We start from the raw sequence: 17671 nt of genomic DNA, 5'->3' as shown, positions 1-17671 counted from the left end.
GCCTCTACCATTTCCCAAAACAACCAGACTCCTTTTAGAAATGACTGATTCCAGGCATAGAGCAAAAAAATAGGACCTGCAATAATTTGTCATCCTAGAAGGCAAGGAGGCTATTAAGCCACTAGATGTGAGATAAAGGTCATGTCAAAAAGACACAGGAACCATCCTGAAACAGCATCCAACAGCCAAAGACAGATATGTGTGAGGCATCAGTAAGAACAACTGAAATGAGGTCAGGCGCGGTGGCTCATGCCTGTAATCCCAGCACTTTGGGAGGCCGAGGTAGGAGCACTGCTTGAGACTAGGAATTTGAGGCCTTCCTGGACAATATAGTGAGACCCTGTCTTTTCTACAAAACAAAATTAAAAAAAAACTGAATCCATGTAAAACAAGTATTTATATGCATGAGTTCATAATATTAAGAAGAAAAAAAATCATTACTTTCAGAGAATGCTAATGAATAGAACTCATTATTGTTGAAAACTGACAAAGGAAAAGAATCAAGCACTTGTTCTGCTTTTATTATAAATCAGAACTTCAGAGTAATCATATGGCTGACAAGGGGAATTTCCTCTTTACAGAAGTATTCCAGTTAATAAACAGAGGTCTGATAAAGACATGTCATCACTTTGCAACCACCAAGAAAAAAATGCATGTAGGCAATGAGCATCCATTTTGAAAGCATCACAGAAAGGCGTTACATACTTTTTGAGGTAAGTACATGGCCCAAAAAACCCACACTGGATCAGCTCTCTAGGTCTAATTACCAACTTATCAGAAATACAGGGAATAGAGGAACATAGTCAATGATACCATGGGGATGCAATCATAAATATTCAGGCTACAAAAAGATCTATAGGAAAATCCTGCGTGATATGTTTCTTCAAAAACAAAAAAATTCCAAGAAAATAGTTAGAGGGGAAACCAATGAACTAAAAGAGACTTAAGAGATATAGTTAATCATAATGTATGTGTCTTATTTGAACTACAGACAAAATGAACCCCAAACCAAAAAAAGCCTAAACAAACAAAAAACCCCACAAAAACACACAAACAAGATCAAGAAAATGCATGAATTCTGAACTGAATCTGATATTAAGGAATTATTTGTACTGTTTTGTAGAAAGTGTATTTTATTATGTATTTAAAAAGTTCTTATCTAAGGTCTGGCATGGTGACTCACACCTGTAATCCCAGCACTTTGTGGGGCCGAGTCTGGAATTCAAGACCAGCCTGGACAACATGGCAAAACCCCATCCCTACTAAAAATACAAAAATTAGCCAGGCATGGTGGCACACACCTGTAGTCTCAGCTACTCAGGAGGCTGAGGCAAGAGAATCGCTTGAACCCAGGAGGCGGAGGTTGCAGGGGGCCGAGATTGTGCCACTGCACTCCAGCCTGGGAGTCGGAGCGAGACTAAAAAAAAAAAAAAAAAAATTTTTATCTAAGACAATAAAGATAATAAATGGAATATTTACAGATGAAAGGACATGACATCTAGGATTTACTTCAAAATAATTCATATATTGATAATTGCTAAAGCTTAGTTGAAGACCATGTATTTTACTGTGGCAAACTACAAATACTATTTCTGTATTTGATTTGATTTGAAACATACCTAAAAAATAATCAAGGTTGTCATTTCATACTTTTTTCTTTTTTTGAATACAAGATATTTTAAATGCAACTAAAACTGTTTTGCAAAATGCCTAAAACTTAAAACACATAATTCTTCTATGAAGATACTGTGTACTAAAAATAAGAAAAAAACTGACTTGCTGGATTTGTTAAAATGTTGATGAGCAGATTATAAAAATTTAATTTTTAGAAAATATCTTGTCTTTAAAAAGAAACAGCAGCTGCTGCTGTTAAACATAATATGAAACATTTTTAAAAATCGCATTTAAAAATGTACAACTCTTTTATAACCTTAAAAAAAGACTCTCCAAAACCAAGATGCTACAGTAAAATTTACTAACTGGCAAAAATGATGTTAGTAATTCCAAAGATACTAGGTTTTTGGACTTAAGTACAATTGCATATAAGAAAACTTCCAGTATTTTAAAGTGTGCGCTGAGTGTTAGTTTATTCTATGTCACATACTTGAAGCCTTGAAGCCCATGGGCCACATATGACTTACAGATAAGTTATTTTGCTTGCATGTATTTTTTAAGAAAAACTGACTCAACATTTAAAATTCAGGAGATTTCACATAAAAATCCAGGTTTTGACAGTCCTACATGTGACAATGGGCTACAACCTGGGGCTCTCCTTTTCACCACCGGCCTTCTCTTACCTCGTTCCTTCGCACAGATTACAGCCTGTCTCCTTAGGCACAGCCTAACATTTTGAGAGTGGTTTCTCCCTCATTCTTAACAAAGAAGTAGAATAGCAAAAAAGACGGTGTCTATGAGCTAATATTATTCACTTTTGCACTTACAAAATGCAAAAACAAAAAAACAAAAAACCCCAAACCAGCATTCGTTATTCTTGTAGCACAGAAACAAAATGCTATCTGCATATTTTTAAACGCTTTTCTTTAACAGGGCAGCAGGGCTTACCTTCAGATCAAGGCTGCTAAGGCTTACAACATCATCATCCTTCTCTCTGCGTTTTCTTTTCTAAAAGAAAAATAGAGATTTCATTCTCATATAAAAGGAATGCATATTACATCACAAAACAAAGACTCTACAAAACTAGGAAAATCAATTTTAAAAAGTTAAGCCTTTGGCTATAGTCACAAGAAAATTACTTTGAGGCCAGGCGTGGTGGCTCACGTCTGTAATTTCAGCACTTTAGGAGGCTGAGGCGGGTGGATCGTCTGAGGTCAGGAGTTCGAGACCAGCCTGGCCAACGTGGCGAAACCCTGTCTCTACTAAAAATACAAAAAAAAAAAAAAAAAAAAAAAATTAGCTGTGCGTGGTGACACATGCCTGTAGTCCCAGCTACTCAAGAGGCTGAGGCAGGAGAATCATTTGAACCTGGGAGGCAGAGGCTGCAGTGAGCCGAGATTGCGCCACTGCACTCCAGCCTGGGTGACAGAGCAGGACTCCCTCTCAAAAAAAAAAAGAAAATTATTTTGAGGAGGGACGTTCATGAATTGTCTTTGGAATAGATACTGTCTAAACAGTCTCCCCTGACTAAGTCATCACTGCTGTGAAGTGGCTACCCTATTAAAACACTACTTAAGTTTTTCAGAACAGAACTCTTATGTAAATCAAGGGCTGTCTGTACTTGTTAGAGAAAAAGTAAAAACTTTTAAAATATAAAATCAGCTAGTTTTTTTTGAAAAGGAACACATTATTTATCTTGGGGGCAAGGTCTTCATTAGAAAAAAAAAATCCTTTTCTCATGGCCCAAAGTAATTAAGATTTGTTGCCTGAAGCACGATTGATTAACTAGAAGGTGAACAGCCATGTCCCTGGAGTACTTTCCACTTACCATTTATCACTTTCATTCAGCCCTTCTGGCACCAGTAGTGGCAAAACTGTGTAACATATCTACCATTTCTGGTACTTAATCAATAGTGAATAAGCACCCATGAGTAACACTTCATTCTCCCATATCTCAAAATAACTTTTCAGGTTACCTACACAGCTTAGTTCTTGGCAACTCTTAAAAAGTGACTAGTTAGGGTTCTCTTCAACTTCCTGGCCCCACAGTGAGGAGAAACTGCTGGGAATTGAATCAAAATTGAACAAGATAGGGCCAATAGAGAAGAAAAAAAAAAAAAAAAAGGAAAGGCAAAGTCCAGATAGAAGTGGAGAAAGTAACAGAGCCAGGCGGTCTCAAAAAGCAAGCTACCATAAAAACAACACGAAGGAGGGTTGTGAAGTCAGAAAAGCTATCTGAACCAAGATTTTGTGTACAAGTTGAAAACTAAATTCACACTAAAATGAACAGAAAATTCTCAAAGTCAAATTCTACACAATATCATTCTACGAAAAAAGAAAACAAGGAACAGAATCTATCCTCTAGGAAATGACTGCACACCAGGAGGAAATGCTCAAAGAAGCAGAGCAAAATTATAACACATTTGAATTGAGCTAAAAGACATTAGGAAAATGATCTAAGACATGAATGAACAATATATATCAGAATGGAGGTGTTGGAACTCAAGAAATATTTTACTGATCCCAAGGTCATACTCAGAAGATACAGAAAATTATGAATAATATGATCCCAGGTTTGAAAAGCCAACTAACCAAAAATCCTGCTTGTGTATTTATCTGTGAGCCTGTTTGTGTATATTAATGATATGAGCAAAATATAGAAGGATACATATGGTACTGTTGACATGGTTAGAGCAGAGCCTGGGAATGGACTAATATGGAGAAGGAGAAGAAGGGGGGAGGAAACTGCCCAGCAAAATAAGACTGTACTAAGGGGAAAAAAGCACATATATGATCATACTTATGCATTTATATGAAATTGTATTTTGAATCACTTTTGCTATTTTTCCTAGATAAGCATAAGAATCATGATCTATTTGTACATACTTTATTTATACATGTATTATGAGCTAACGAGTTTTAAGTACAAAAAGAATCAATCTTCTGTTGTCACTTCACACAAAATTAAATGCCTCTGTAAAGTCCTGCTATAAAAATAATAGAGTCCCTCTATGCTGAGATGATTAATAGCAGAAAATCATTCATTATATATATTAAATATATATACACAATGTGCAATCAAGCATTTTTATATTTTCAACCAAGAAAAAAAGGCAATAGAGGATGTATACAAATAATTTCATGTTTCATAATATATTATCAGATTTAACATTGAAAGGAATAAGAGAAAGGATGGCATAAAGTTAAAGATTAATAGATGTGAGTACTTTGCAAAATATGTTTTATATTTACTTGAAACAAAAAAGTTATTACAGCTTGTTAGTAGAAAAGGACTAAATTAGGCTGCCAAAGATGGTTACAGGAATTCTGTTCCTCAAGACACTCAGAAGTACAGACCGCTGAGCTGTGTAACAGACTGAGACACAACCGGGGAATTAATTCTATCTAATGTCTTGAAATAAAAACCCAGGTATCTACTCACCAAAGTGAAGTCCCAGTTGGGGCCAGGTGTTAAGAATGTGAAGGAGCTGCCTCTTCGAAGGGAACATCTATTAATGGAAAATTCAAACAATAAATAAAGAGACTGACTTTAGCATAATAGAGCATCAAACAGATAAAAAGCTATACTTTTCATACCTTCAAAACTGTTTAAAGTGGCCTGATTGTCATTCAATCTTAGTAATATGAGAGATGGTCTATATATATATATAAAAAAAACAAACAAACAGGGTACAGGTTTTGGTCATTCTCAGCATCTTTAGAGTGAAAAGGCCTATATAAAATTACTGAACAGATTATTTTAAAAAATAATTTGCCAAACCCAACAGAGTTTACCTTAGGAACATACATATAGTTCAAAAACATGAAATATATTAATAGGTTAAATAAAAAACAGCAAACAAACTTCCTAAGTGCAAAAAACTTAGCAACATATTCATGTATAGTATTTTAAAAAACAAAAATAAAAGGATACTCTTAACAAAACCTAACTTCACATTACCTGCATTTCATGTAAATCCCTAATTTTTTAAAACTGCAATTTAACAAACAAAATACAAAGCTATGAATAACTACATTTGAGACAAAGATCTCAAGATTAAAATGTGATTAGAATTTTGTTCTTTACTATTAAGTGAAAGATTTTTCTGTTTTTTTTTCCATTCAATGTAAACACATAAAGCAACAAAGTCTTATGACAAAATCTGTCTTCACCTTTCTAAAATATAAGCCGCTATATGTTTATAAAGTATAAACCTCTGTGTTTATAAAATATGTAGAAATTACAAAAACATAGCTAGCACAAGAGATAAAAGCAGTTTATAAAGTATATTTATTATTAATCACTTCAGATGTAAACAAATGTAGAATGAACACAGATTTTTTTTTTTTTTCCTTGTGGAAATAAATGAAGATCAACCAAAAGAGAAAAGCAAAGGCTATTTATTCAGTGCTTGCTACAACAAGGGAGTCATCTATTGTCATTTGCATCTTGACAGAGACTAAAAGACAGGTAGACGAGTGTGAAGTTTCATAATGGAAAAAAGAGAAGGCTCAGGTATGGCCTGATGGAGGCTGTTGGCCTGGGGAGCCATAGGCAGGCTAACTAGAAGTGGGGGCATCCTACTGTGATTGGTTAGGGGTATATTTGGCTTTCATAGGTTGGTTATGAATTGGAAGTGTGACAAAAATTAGGAAGCTGGCAGTTATTAATGAAGTCCTGGACATCTTAGGTCAATTGTTATGGTAGTTATTATTTGGCTTCTTGGATTGTCAAGTCATTGTCTGTCTATACATGTGATCCTTAAGCTTCAGTCTTTGTTCATCAAGCTATAGAAACACCACTGATGAGTGTCTTTCCTGCAAAAATGTACTAGCTTAAATCAAATCAAGGGCTTCTGGAGTTTTCTAAGCTAAATATGAAGGAGAAATTCTTTTGTTGTTGTTTTTGTTTTTTTCCGACAAGGAACACAAAGGAAACTGGCTATAAGGTAAAGAGGAGGTCTGGAAAGCTTCACAGATGAATTAACACTTAAGTAATACAAAGTATTACTGAATCTGAAAGAAAAATAGCAATTAACAAAGCATTAAGGTGGAGTGAAATTAGTTACATTCTGGAAACTGCAAGTAGTTCCTCACATTTGAGTAAAGAAATAAGGAAGGGCTAAAGCATCATGAAAAGCCTCACTTACTGCACTCAGAGAGAATGGCCTTGATCTTGAGTATGTGTGGCAGCCATTGAATCTTAAGTAACGTGAACAATGGATTGTAAGAAGGGAAGACTGCTCAGATGGGAGGCAGCTCTAATATTGCTTACAAAAGATGATTGGGGCTCTGGCAGCAGTAACAAGATTAGAGAGGAGAAGCTGATTTGAGAGAGGGTTCGATGTCAAAATTGCCAGGAAAGACTTTCCCCTTTTCCTCCCTAAACCTGTTCAGTTATTACCAAGGTTCTTGACCTGGGGAAAATATGCCACTAACAGAAATTACATGCAAAGATCTTAAGATACTTAAAACAAACATTTCCTAAATAATTATTTGGAGAAGATCAAAACACAGTAAGACTACTCATGGAGCTCAAACTAGTTTTGAGGGCCTCTTTAGTGGCACAAAACAATCTAAGAAGCTGATTATTCCATCTTTTCTTGCTACTGCAGAAAAGTCAAGCAATAACAAAGAAAATGGTATTTTTTTCTTGAGAAAACCCTGGAACAAAGTATTTAAACAAAAAAAGTCATCTGAAATAAATTATAATTCGTATCAAGAAATACATAGGATGACTATCATAAACAAATGGTAAAATATTATGGGAAAGACAGGACCTCTCTGTCATGAGTCCACAGATCACACTTAAAAATACTGCTCTAGGAATTAATACTCTTAGTGTATTAAGTGCTACTGTATGCTACATGGTTAGCAGGAGCCATCAGTGGGCACTGGTTTAAGAAAAAGCAATTATGATTTCTCAGGTTATTTTAAATCTAATACAAATCTACATTACAAAGTGGCATTAACTGTGGCACTTAAAATATTCAGTAAATACTTCCTTTCAGGTATAAGTATTAGGGAGTATTACAAAACCAAAGCTACTAATTTCTTTATTCCCTAGAAATGACCACACTAACCTCAGAATGCATTTGCCATCTAAAAGCTGGAAAGAAAAATGGTTCTTAAGAATTTTTAAAAGGTTAACTGGAAAAATATTTCCAATCATATGATAAAATTCTTTCCAGCAGTATCTGTAACCAGCTTTACAGTAATGCTATTTTTTCCCACTTCAATAACAAGCTTCTATTTATTTTGAATACCCATGGAAAAAAGGAACCCAAAAAAACAAATTGTGCCCACAAAGTATGTGAGACAGTGCCAACTCTCACAAATCTTGGAAAGACATATACTCATTTTTCACAAGGGTCAGACTCAAAATGTAATAGCTATTTTAAATCCTTGTGGGGAAAAAAATGATTTCATAAAACATTAAGATTGCAAGTTGTTTTTCCAGAAGATACACAGAATAACCTCCTAAAAAGCAGGGCTTAAAGGATGAAATGTAGAGCGAAAAGTGGCAGTCCACCTTTTCAAGAATTTTTGTCCATATATCCAATGTATTTTTCCATATATCCAAATAATTACAACATTTAAGGAATAAAATAAACTAATACATTAAGGAATTAGCTTAGTGTATTAAATTAAGTTCCCGATTTGACTCCTGTAGATTTTCCTTGGCCTTTAATGTATTTCCTTTCATATCATTTGGTATGTTTTTGAACAATGTATTTACACTAAATTAGGTTTAGTCTAAAGAAATCATAATTAAAATGATAAAGCTGCTGTTCAAAAGAAAAGCATCTTGTTAATTCATTCTTAAGCGAAATTATGTTTTCAGAGATTCTGATTTGTGTCACCACCTCCTCCATCATGCCAGATAAGACCTGACCTGAAATTATAAATATTTTCAAAAAACGTATTGAAAATTACTATTACCAACAGGAAAAAAGCATTCTTAAAAGCGTAATTTACCCTCAAGATGCATTCATCATAAAAAAAAAAAAAGGATGTAGAATGAAAACGAGTTTCAGAAAAAGATTTTAAAAAGGACAATGTTATCATTTATTGGGTGCCTACTATGTGACAAGCACTGTACATATACTCTTACCCTAAAAATAACATTTTTTCCAATTAAATAAAAAATGTAATCTGTAAATGCCAAACATATAAAAAGAATTATACCATACGTGTAAAAAGAATGGTATAATTTATCCTCTGCAGTTAACATTTTTTACATTTGGGTGTGCTAAGCAGCTGAGGTTCTCAATTTCTTTGCAAATCAGGCAAAAACAAACTAAATTATTACAGAAACAATTCATTTATTTGGGTCAAATATCTGATGTAGTAGACATCCACTACTGTTTTGACTGTTCAGCATCTTTGCTATTAAGGAGTTGTCTCTTCTTCCACTTCTGACAATCATGTAGACTATGTCTTCTATCATACTAGGGTTTTCTCATCTGCATGAGAGTCTCAACTAATACATACATCTTGGAATATCTTGTCTAGAACACAGTTGAGCATCTAGAAACCAGCAAACACCGCCCCCAAAGCACCCCAGACATTCTAATGTCCTGCATTAATTCTCAGGCCTTGTCCACAGCAGCAAATTCAGGGAAGAGGGAACAGGGCATGATGATAACAGCAAGTAACAGAAGGAAAGAGAAATTCTGAAGGCTTCCATCATTAAAAATCCAGTACTCTTTGGAAATAGTGTGGCAATTCCTTAAGATGTTAGTGGTAAGTTTACTGTAGGACCTGATAATTCCACCCCCAAGAATTTACCCAAGAGGAGTGAAAACGTATGTCTACACAAAGACTTTTTTTTTTTTGAGACGGAGTTTTGCTGTGTCACCCAGGCTGGAGTGCAGTGGTACAATCTCGGCTCACTACAACCTCCGCCTCCTGGGTTCAAGCGATTCTCCTGCCTCAGTCTCCCAAGTAGCTAGGATTACAGGTGCACGCCACCATGCCCAGCTGAATTTTATATTTTTAGTAGAGACAGGCCATGTTGACCAGGCTGGTCTCGAACTCCTGACCTCAGGTGATCCACCCGCCTCGGCCTACACAAAGACTTACATGCAAATGTTCATAGCACCATTACCCATAAAAGCACCAAACTGGAAACAAATCAAATGTACAACAGCTGGTAAATGGAGTTAACAAAATGTAGTATATTCATATAATGGAATATGGTTTGGCAATAAAATGAAATATTGATGTAAGTGAAAGAAGGCAGATGCAGAAAGACTACACATTGTATGATTCCACTTCTTTGTCCTGCAAATAGAAATTTATAGAGCTAGAAAGCAGATCAGTGGCTGCCTAGGGCTGGGGTGGGAGCAGGGATATTTGGGGTGATGAAATGTTCTAACAATGGATTGTGGTAGTGACTGCACAACTCTATCAATTTACTGATAATTACTGAATTGTTCACCTACAGAGGGTGAATGTTATGATATACAAATCATATCTCAATAAACTATTTTAAAACGTAGTCAACTTATTTGGGAGCACATGGCCTTACAAGCTTCTGTGAGCATGCTTTTTATTTTTGGCAACTGCTACTACTACTAATAAAGATCCTGGGTTGTCAAGAATGGGTTTAAGACTATACCTTTAACTCTGGATATCCACTGTACAAATCCATCAATTAATTTTACTGGAAAAACAAAATTCAAAGAGTAAGCCTTATCACTGTTGGTAGATCATAGGTCATACTATTATTTTTCTACCAATGGACAGCATTATTTCAAATCTGCAAAAAAGGAAAATATAAAATCCTTAAAACGATCAGTATGTATTTATATTTCTGCCATATGGGTGATATGTAAATTTCTATGGCTTTCCCTAAGGCCCTGAAAGACAGAAATAAAATTATTTAAACATTACTTGTGTCCAATTTTCAGGACCTTAGACATAGGCACTATGAAGTGAGATTTAGAGACTAAGTAACTTGCCCAAGGTCCTTAAGAGCCAGAATTTGAACCTAGGAAGTCTGACTGCTTTTAATGCCTAAACTCTTTAAACATTACTCTTGTCTACAGGTTCTAGTCTAAAAGAATGTTAAAAGAATATACATTCTCAAAGGAGAAGACAGAAAATAATTAGGTAAATCAAAGCTGAGGCCAGAACAGACATGGTATCAAAAAAACTAGGCCAGAAAAGCAGGCCTCGTTCTGAGCTCTCAATCATGTAGTATAACCTAGGGTTCTTTAGAAAGACCCTTGCTGGCCGGGCACAGTGACTCACACTTGTAATCCCAGCACTTTGGGAGGTCAAGGTGGGCGGATCACGAGGTCAGGAGATCAAAACCATCCTGGCCAACATGGTGAAACCCCATCTCTACTAAAAATACAAAAATTAGCTGGGCATGGTGGCACATGCCTGTAATCCCAGTTACTCGGGAGGCTGAGGAAGGAGGATCAGTTGAACCAGGGAGTCGGAGGCTGCAGTGAGCCGAGATCGCACCCTGCACTTCAGCCTGGCGACAGAGCAAGACTTCATCTCAAAATAAAATAAAATAAAATAAAAAAGAAAGACCTTTGCCTACTACCCAGAACTGGGAGGTGAGGAGAAAGAAGTTAAGAGGCCTGTCATATCATAGGCAATATCTATATAGAAAACATAACTGCTGCCCCAGAGAAACTTGCACAGGTGTATAGAGGAGATGTACCAACAAACAACCTAAAATCCCAAATACATCTTATACAACATACCAAATAAATTCCACCTGAATTATAAAAATTTTATAATATCTCACTGTACAGAATATCATAATGTATTTAGCTTCCTCCTCCTGTTTTTTCTAACCTTTCTACTACACAAATGTGCTAGGATATACTTTCTTGTACATACATCCATGTATGCTTGCCCATTACTTTAAGATAAATTTCTGTGGGTAGAACTGCTTGGTTTAAATATTTGCATTAAAATTTTGTTTTATTTGCTATATTTCCCTTCAAATACACATAATGGGAATGCCAGAAAGAGAGGAAAAGAGAAAAGAGCAGAAAAAAAAAATTTTCAAAGAAACAATGGTTGAAGCTTCTCCAAATTTATTGAAAAACAACCATCTACACATTTGGAAAAAGCTTAATAAACTTCAAGTAAGATAAACACAAAGATATCCACAGACAGACACATCATAGCAAAAATGGTAAAAGTTAAAGATAAGAAAATCTTAAAAGCAGCAAGAGAAAAAAAGACTTGTTATTTACAAGGAACCCCAAAAGATTCTGACTTCTTAACAGAAACAATGGAAGACAGAAGCAGTGTGATAACATATTCAAAGTGCTCAAAGAAAAAGAAAATTTCAGCAAAGAATCCTATACTATCAAAATTATCTTTCAAGAATGAAGGAGAAACAAAGACATTCCCATAAAAACAACAACAACAACAACAAAACAAAGAAAATAACAAACAAAGAGAATTTGTTGCTAGCAGACTTGCCTTACAAGAAATACCATAAGAAGAATTTCAGGCTGAAAGCAAGTAACCACAGACGGTAATCTGAGTTCACATACAAAACCCAAAAAAGCCTAGTAAAAGCAGTTTCAATGAAAAAAATCAGTAAAGAAATTCAAATGCTATAAATTAGAAAATTCTCACTTAATGCAAAAGAAAGCAATAAAGGAAGAATAGAGAAACAAAAGACATATACAACACAACAAAATGGCAGACATAAATCCAACTACATCAATAAATAATGTTAAATGTGATTGGAGTAAACAACCCAATCAAAAGAAACGGACAGCCAGACAGGATCAAAACCAACCAACCAACCAACCAGGATCCAACTATATGCTGTCTACAGGAGACATACTTTAGTTTCACAGATATAAACAGCTTGAAAATAAAGGGATAAACATGTATCATGCAAATAGCTAGACACAAGAAAGCTAGAGTAGCTATATTAACATCAAACAAAACAGACTTTCAAAGAAAAAAATGTTACCAAAGAGGGATATTTTATAATGATAAAAGGATTGATCCATCAGGAAGATATAATTACAAACATATGTGCATATAAAAACAGCACAATCTCAATAAATGTAAAAGGATAGAAATAATACATAATACAAAGTGTATTCTCCAGCTACAATGTAATGAAATTAGAAAAAATTTGTGAAAGTCACAATTATGTGGAAATTAAACAATGCATTCCTAAATAATTAATGGCTCAAAGAAGTCAAAGAGAAATCAGAATTTGAGATTAATGATAGTGAAGACACAATATATCAAAATTTATGAGATGCAGCTAAAGCAATGCTCAGAGGGAAATTTGTAGCTGTATCCCTATATTAAGAAAAAGATCTCAAATCAGTAACTTAATCTATAATCATGACACTGGAAACAAAAAGGGCCAACTAAACCTAAAGCAAGCAGACTAATCTGAGCAGATTACTCAGATTACTGAGCAGGAAGAAGGAAACAATAAGGATTAAAGTGAAAATAAAATAAAGAATAGAAGAACAAAGAAAATTAATGAAGCTAAAATCACATTCTTTGGAAAGATCAAGATTGACAAGGCTTTAGCTAGATTGACCATTATAAAAAGAAAGAAGACACAAATTACAAGAATCAGAAATAAAAGAGGGGACATTACTATTGACATTACATGAAAAGGATTATAAAGAAATACTATGAACAAGGGTACACCAACAAATCACATAACTTTGATGAAACAAATTCCTAAAGAGATACAACCTACTGAAACTGACTTAATAAGAAACAAACTATCAGAAGACACCTATAACAAGAGATGAGATTGAATTAATAATAATAATAATAAACTATCCACAGAGAAAAGTCTAGGCCTAGGTGGCTTTACACTGAATACTACCAAACATTGAAAGAATACCAATTCTTCACAAACTCTTTCAAAAAAAAACAAAACAGTAGGGAATACTTCTCAACTGATTTTATGAGGCCAGTATTATCCCAATACCAAAACCAGACAAGCATAGTACAAGATAATAAAACTACAGATCAATATCTCATGAATATATGTATAAAAATATTCAACAAAATATTAACAAAATGGATACAACAATATATAAAAAAAGCTATACACAATGACCAAGCAGGACTTATACCAGGAAGGCAAAGTTGGTTTAACATCCCAAAAAATCAATTAATGTAACACATCAATAATAACAACAACCACATGATCATTTGAATAGACTAAAGAAAAAAAACCCTAAAACCTTTCATGATAAAAACCACTCAAAAACTAGAAATAGAATGGAACTTCCTCAACCTGATAAAGGACATCTACAAAGCTTACAACTAACATCATACTTAATGGTGAAAGATTGTATGCTTTCCCCTTAAGATCAGAAACAAGACAAGAATTTCCCGTCTCTCCACTTCTGTTCGGCGTTGTACAGGAGGCCCTACCCAGGGCAATTAGGAAAGAGAAAAAAGTAAAGGGCATCCAGAGATTGGAAAAAGAAGTAAAACCATTTTTATTTGCTGATGACATGACCCTGTACATAGTAAGTCCTAAAGAAACCACTAAAAAACTATTAGAACTAATGAGTTCAGCAAGGTAGCAGGATCCAAGATCAATATACAAAAATCAATTGTATGTATTCCTATACAATTGAAATTATTAAACTGAAAATAAAGTGATACAAAGCGGGGCAGGGAAGTGCTGGGTAGAGGAGAGCGTGGTCCCTTGCTAGGGCTCCATCCCCGGGCCTGGGCCCACGGACCTAAGTGAGGATAGGGATTTCTGTTTTCCTGACCAAACGTTGCATTTCCCAAGACCACCCTGGCCCACCACACCCCCATCCTGTGCCTATAAAAACCCCTGAGACCCTAGCAGGTAGACACACAGGCGGCTGGATGCCAAGAGGAACACATCGACATGGGAGTACACCAGCACGCTGGCAGGCCATCGTTTCGCAGAATGACGCAGAGCTTGGCCAGGGAGGTTGGAGGAGAACTGGGCAACCTGACACCAGGGGAAAACCATTTCCCTTCTGGCTCCCCCATCTGCTGAGAGCTACTTCCACTCTATAAAAGCTTGCAATCATTATCCAAGCCAACGTGTCATCTGATTGTTCCAGTACATCAAGGCAAGAACCCTGGGATACAGAAAGCCCCCGTCCTTGAAATAAGGCAGGGGTCTAACTGAGCTGACGAATACAAGCCGCCTACAGATGGCTAAACTAAAAGAGTACCCTGTAACACAAGCCCACTGAGGCTTCAGCTGTAAACATTCACCCATAGACATGGCCATGGGGTTGGAGCCCCACAGCCTGCCTATCTATGTGTTTCCCTAGAGGTTTGAACAGCAGGGCACCGAAGAAGCGAGCACACCCCCAGTGCACGCCCTGCGAGGGGGAAAAGGGAACTTTTCCCATTTCAAAAGAAATGAATCCCATTTACAACTGCATCAAAAAGAACAAAATACTTAGGAATAAATTTAGCAAAACATGCAGAACTACACTCTGAAAACTACAAAACACCGTTGAAAATAATTAAAGATCTAAATAATTGGAAAAACATCCCTTGTCCATGGATCAGACTACTTAACTCTCTGTAGAGGGCAGTACTCCTGCAAATGATCTACAAGATTTAATGCAATCTCTATCAGAATCCCTGTGGACTCCTTTGTAAAAATCGATTAAGCTTATTCTAAAATTCACATAGAATTGCAGGAGACCCAGGATAGCCACAACAATCTTGGGAAAAAAAGAACAAAGTAGGAGGACTCACATACCAATTTCAAAACTTACTATACAAAGCAACGGTAATCAATACACCATGGTAATGGCATAGGGCTATTACATATAGCTCAAGAGAATAAAAGTCAAAGTCTAAAAGTAAACTCTCATGCTTATGGTCAACTGATTTTTGACAAGGGTGCTAAGACTACTCAGTGGGAGAAAGAACAGTCTTCAAAAAATGGTGCTGGGGTACCTGGATAGACACATGAAAAAGAATTAAGTTGGACCCTCATCTCACATTATATACAAAAACTAACTCAAAATGGACTAAAGACCTAAATGTAAAAGCTAAAACGATAAAATTCTCAGAAGAAAGCACTGGGGAAAGGATTCATAATAATGGATTTAGCAGTGATTTCTTGGATGTGACACCAAAACACAGGCAACAAAAGCAAAAATAGACTAGTAGGACTACAAACTAAAACATTTTTGTGCTTCGAAGAACATCATGAAAGTGAAAAGACAACCCACAGAATAAGAGAAAATATTTGCAAATAATCTATCTGATAAGGGACTTGTATCCAGAATAAAGAACTCGTTTAACAACTCAATAAAAAAGAAATTTAAAAATGAACAGGGCCAGGTGCGGTGGCTCACGCCTGTAATCTCAGCACTTTGGGAAGCCTAGGCGGGCAAATCACAAGGTCAAGAGTTCAAGACCAGCCTGGCCAACATGGTGAAACCCTGGCTCTACTAAAAATACAAAAAATTAGCCACACGTGGTGACACATGCCTGTAGTCCCAGCTACTCGGTAGGCCGAGGCAGGAGAATCACTTGAACCCGGGAGGTGGAGGTTGCAGTGAGCCGAGATCGCGCCACTGCACTCCAGCCCCGGTGACAGACTAAGACTCCATCTCAAAAAAAAAAAAAAAAAAAAAAAAAAAAAAGAGCAAAGGATGGCCCACTAAAAATGGCCACATACATTACATAAATCCATTCATATGCAATGTCCAGAACAGAGAAATTCCTACAGACCGACAGATTAGGTTTTGGGGCAGAAGGGGTAGGAGGGGAACAATAGCTAAAGGGTACAAATGCTCTTTCTGAGGTGATGTTCTAAGTAGTAGGATTTAAGTGGCCAAATTGTACTGTACGTATTTGTCTTTCAAATTAGTTTATACTAAGTTTTGCCTGCGGAACATTTTTCAATAGTCACATAATCATACACACAAATCTTTTTCCTTATGATTTCTGAATCTGATACAGTGCTTAGTTGCTTCTTGCCTCACAATTAATACTATCTTGTAATATTTTACGTATTCTTGTAGATGATCTTACATCTTTTCTGGAAAAGGAATATGTTATTTAATTCTCCATTTTCCCTCCATGGTTCTTCTAACTGTGTCTCACAATGTATCATTTCCTACCTCACACAAAAAATAGAGGCCTGGTGGGAAAGTCCTCAAATTCCTGCTCACAACACACCCCATTCTTCAAAACTATATACCATCCATAGCTTCTTGTTAGGCTAAATCCTCTACCTTGAATTTGGATTCTATCCTTTTCTGCCTTCTTGGATCCTTGTTCAACCATTTTTCTCCTCTACTGTCTGTTCAACCTCTCCCTCTATTTGTTAACTCAGCACAGCACATTAAGAGAATTTATTCTTTCTTAAGAGTCTATCCCACAAACTTGTGTTATTTCCCTCTATTCTTTCTTGTCTTCCTGTTGCAGTGAAACTTCTCTTCACCAATCCCATTGCCAGCTATCAGATTCGAACAATCATCATTTTTTCATTTAGACTACTGCAGACTGATTTCCTACCAATCCATCACCTAAACTTGGAAATTTTAATTTGGTATACACAGCTGGGTCCACAAATCTCCTGAAATGTTTATGTATATGTGCACATTTTTGGGGAATAGTTTTCATAAAATACGAAGAGTGAGATGACTCTAAAATGTTGCTTATTTTTTCTCATGGAAGACAAACTGATCTTTTAGAATGCAAATATGTCATGCCATTGGCTCATTTAAAGTCTTTCAGTATTTCCCCATTACCATGAAGATAAAACACAAACTCCGTCAAGGCATACAAGGTCTCTTCGTGATGTGGCTCTTACCTCTTTAGCATAATCTCTCATGAGTACCTCCTCCTTCTCCCCATATTGGTCTCTCCTCTACACAAATAGCACTGTTAATATAGTAATAAAATACAATATATACCCACAACTCATCAGACTCATTTGCTTCAGGGCTTTTCTACATGCTTCTCTGCCTGAAATCATCCATTTACATCTGCTCTCTAAACTGGTCCTTAAAGACTCAGGGATTACAATAGGAAATCATTTCCTATTCTCTCCAGTCAGGAT

At 35.9% G+C, this 17671-nt stretch overlaps 1 protein-coding gene across 1 annotated transcript in view; it reads right to left on the bottom strand.

The window, feature by feature from the left end:
- The window catches only part of NET1 (neuroepithelial cell transforming 1), a 44674-nt gene that overhangs the window by 25546 nt on the left and 1457 nt on the right, over positions 1–17671 (bottom strand). Inside the window, exons 2-3 of the mRNA XM_054503591.2 lie at positions 5057–5123; positions 2563–2622 (exon numbers count right to left, since the gene is read on the bottom strand). Coding sequence (XP_054359566.1) covers positions 2563–2622; positions 5057–5123 — 127 coding nt within the window. The remainder of the gene's footprint in view (positions 1–2562; positions 2623–5056; positions 5124–17671) is intronic.

Source organism: Pongo pygmaeus, chromosome 8 (genome assembly GCF_028885625.2).
Source record: "Pongo pygmaeus isolate AG05252 chromosome 8, NHGRI_mPonPyg2-v2.0_pri, whole genome shotgun sequence".
Taxonomy (NCBI): Eukaryota; Metazoa; Chordata; class Mammalia; order Primates; family Hominidae; genus Pongo; species Pongo pygmaeus.
The sequence above is the reverse complement of the archived record's forward strand: the minus strand, read 5'-3'. Positions and strand labels throughout refer to the sequence as shown.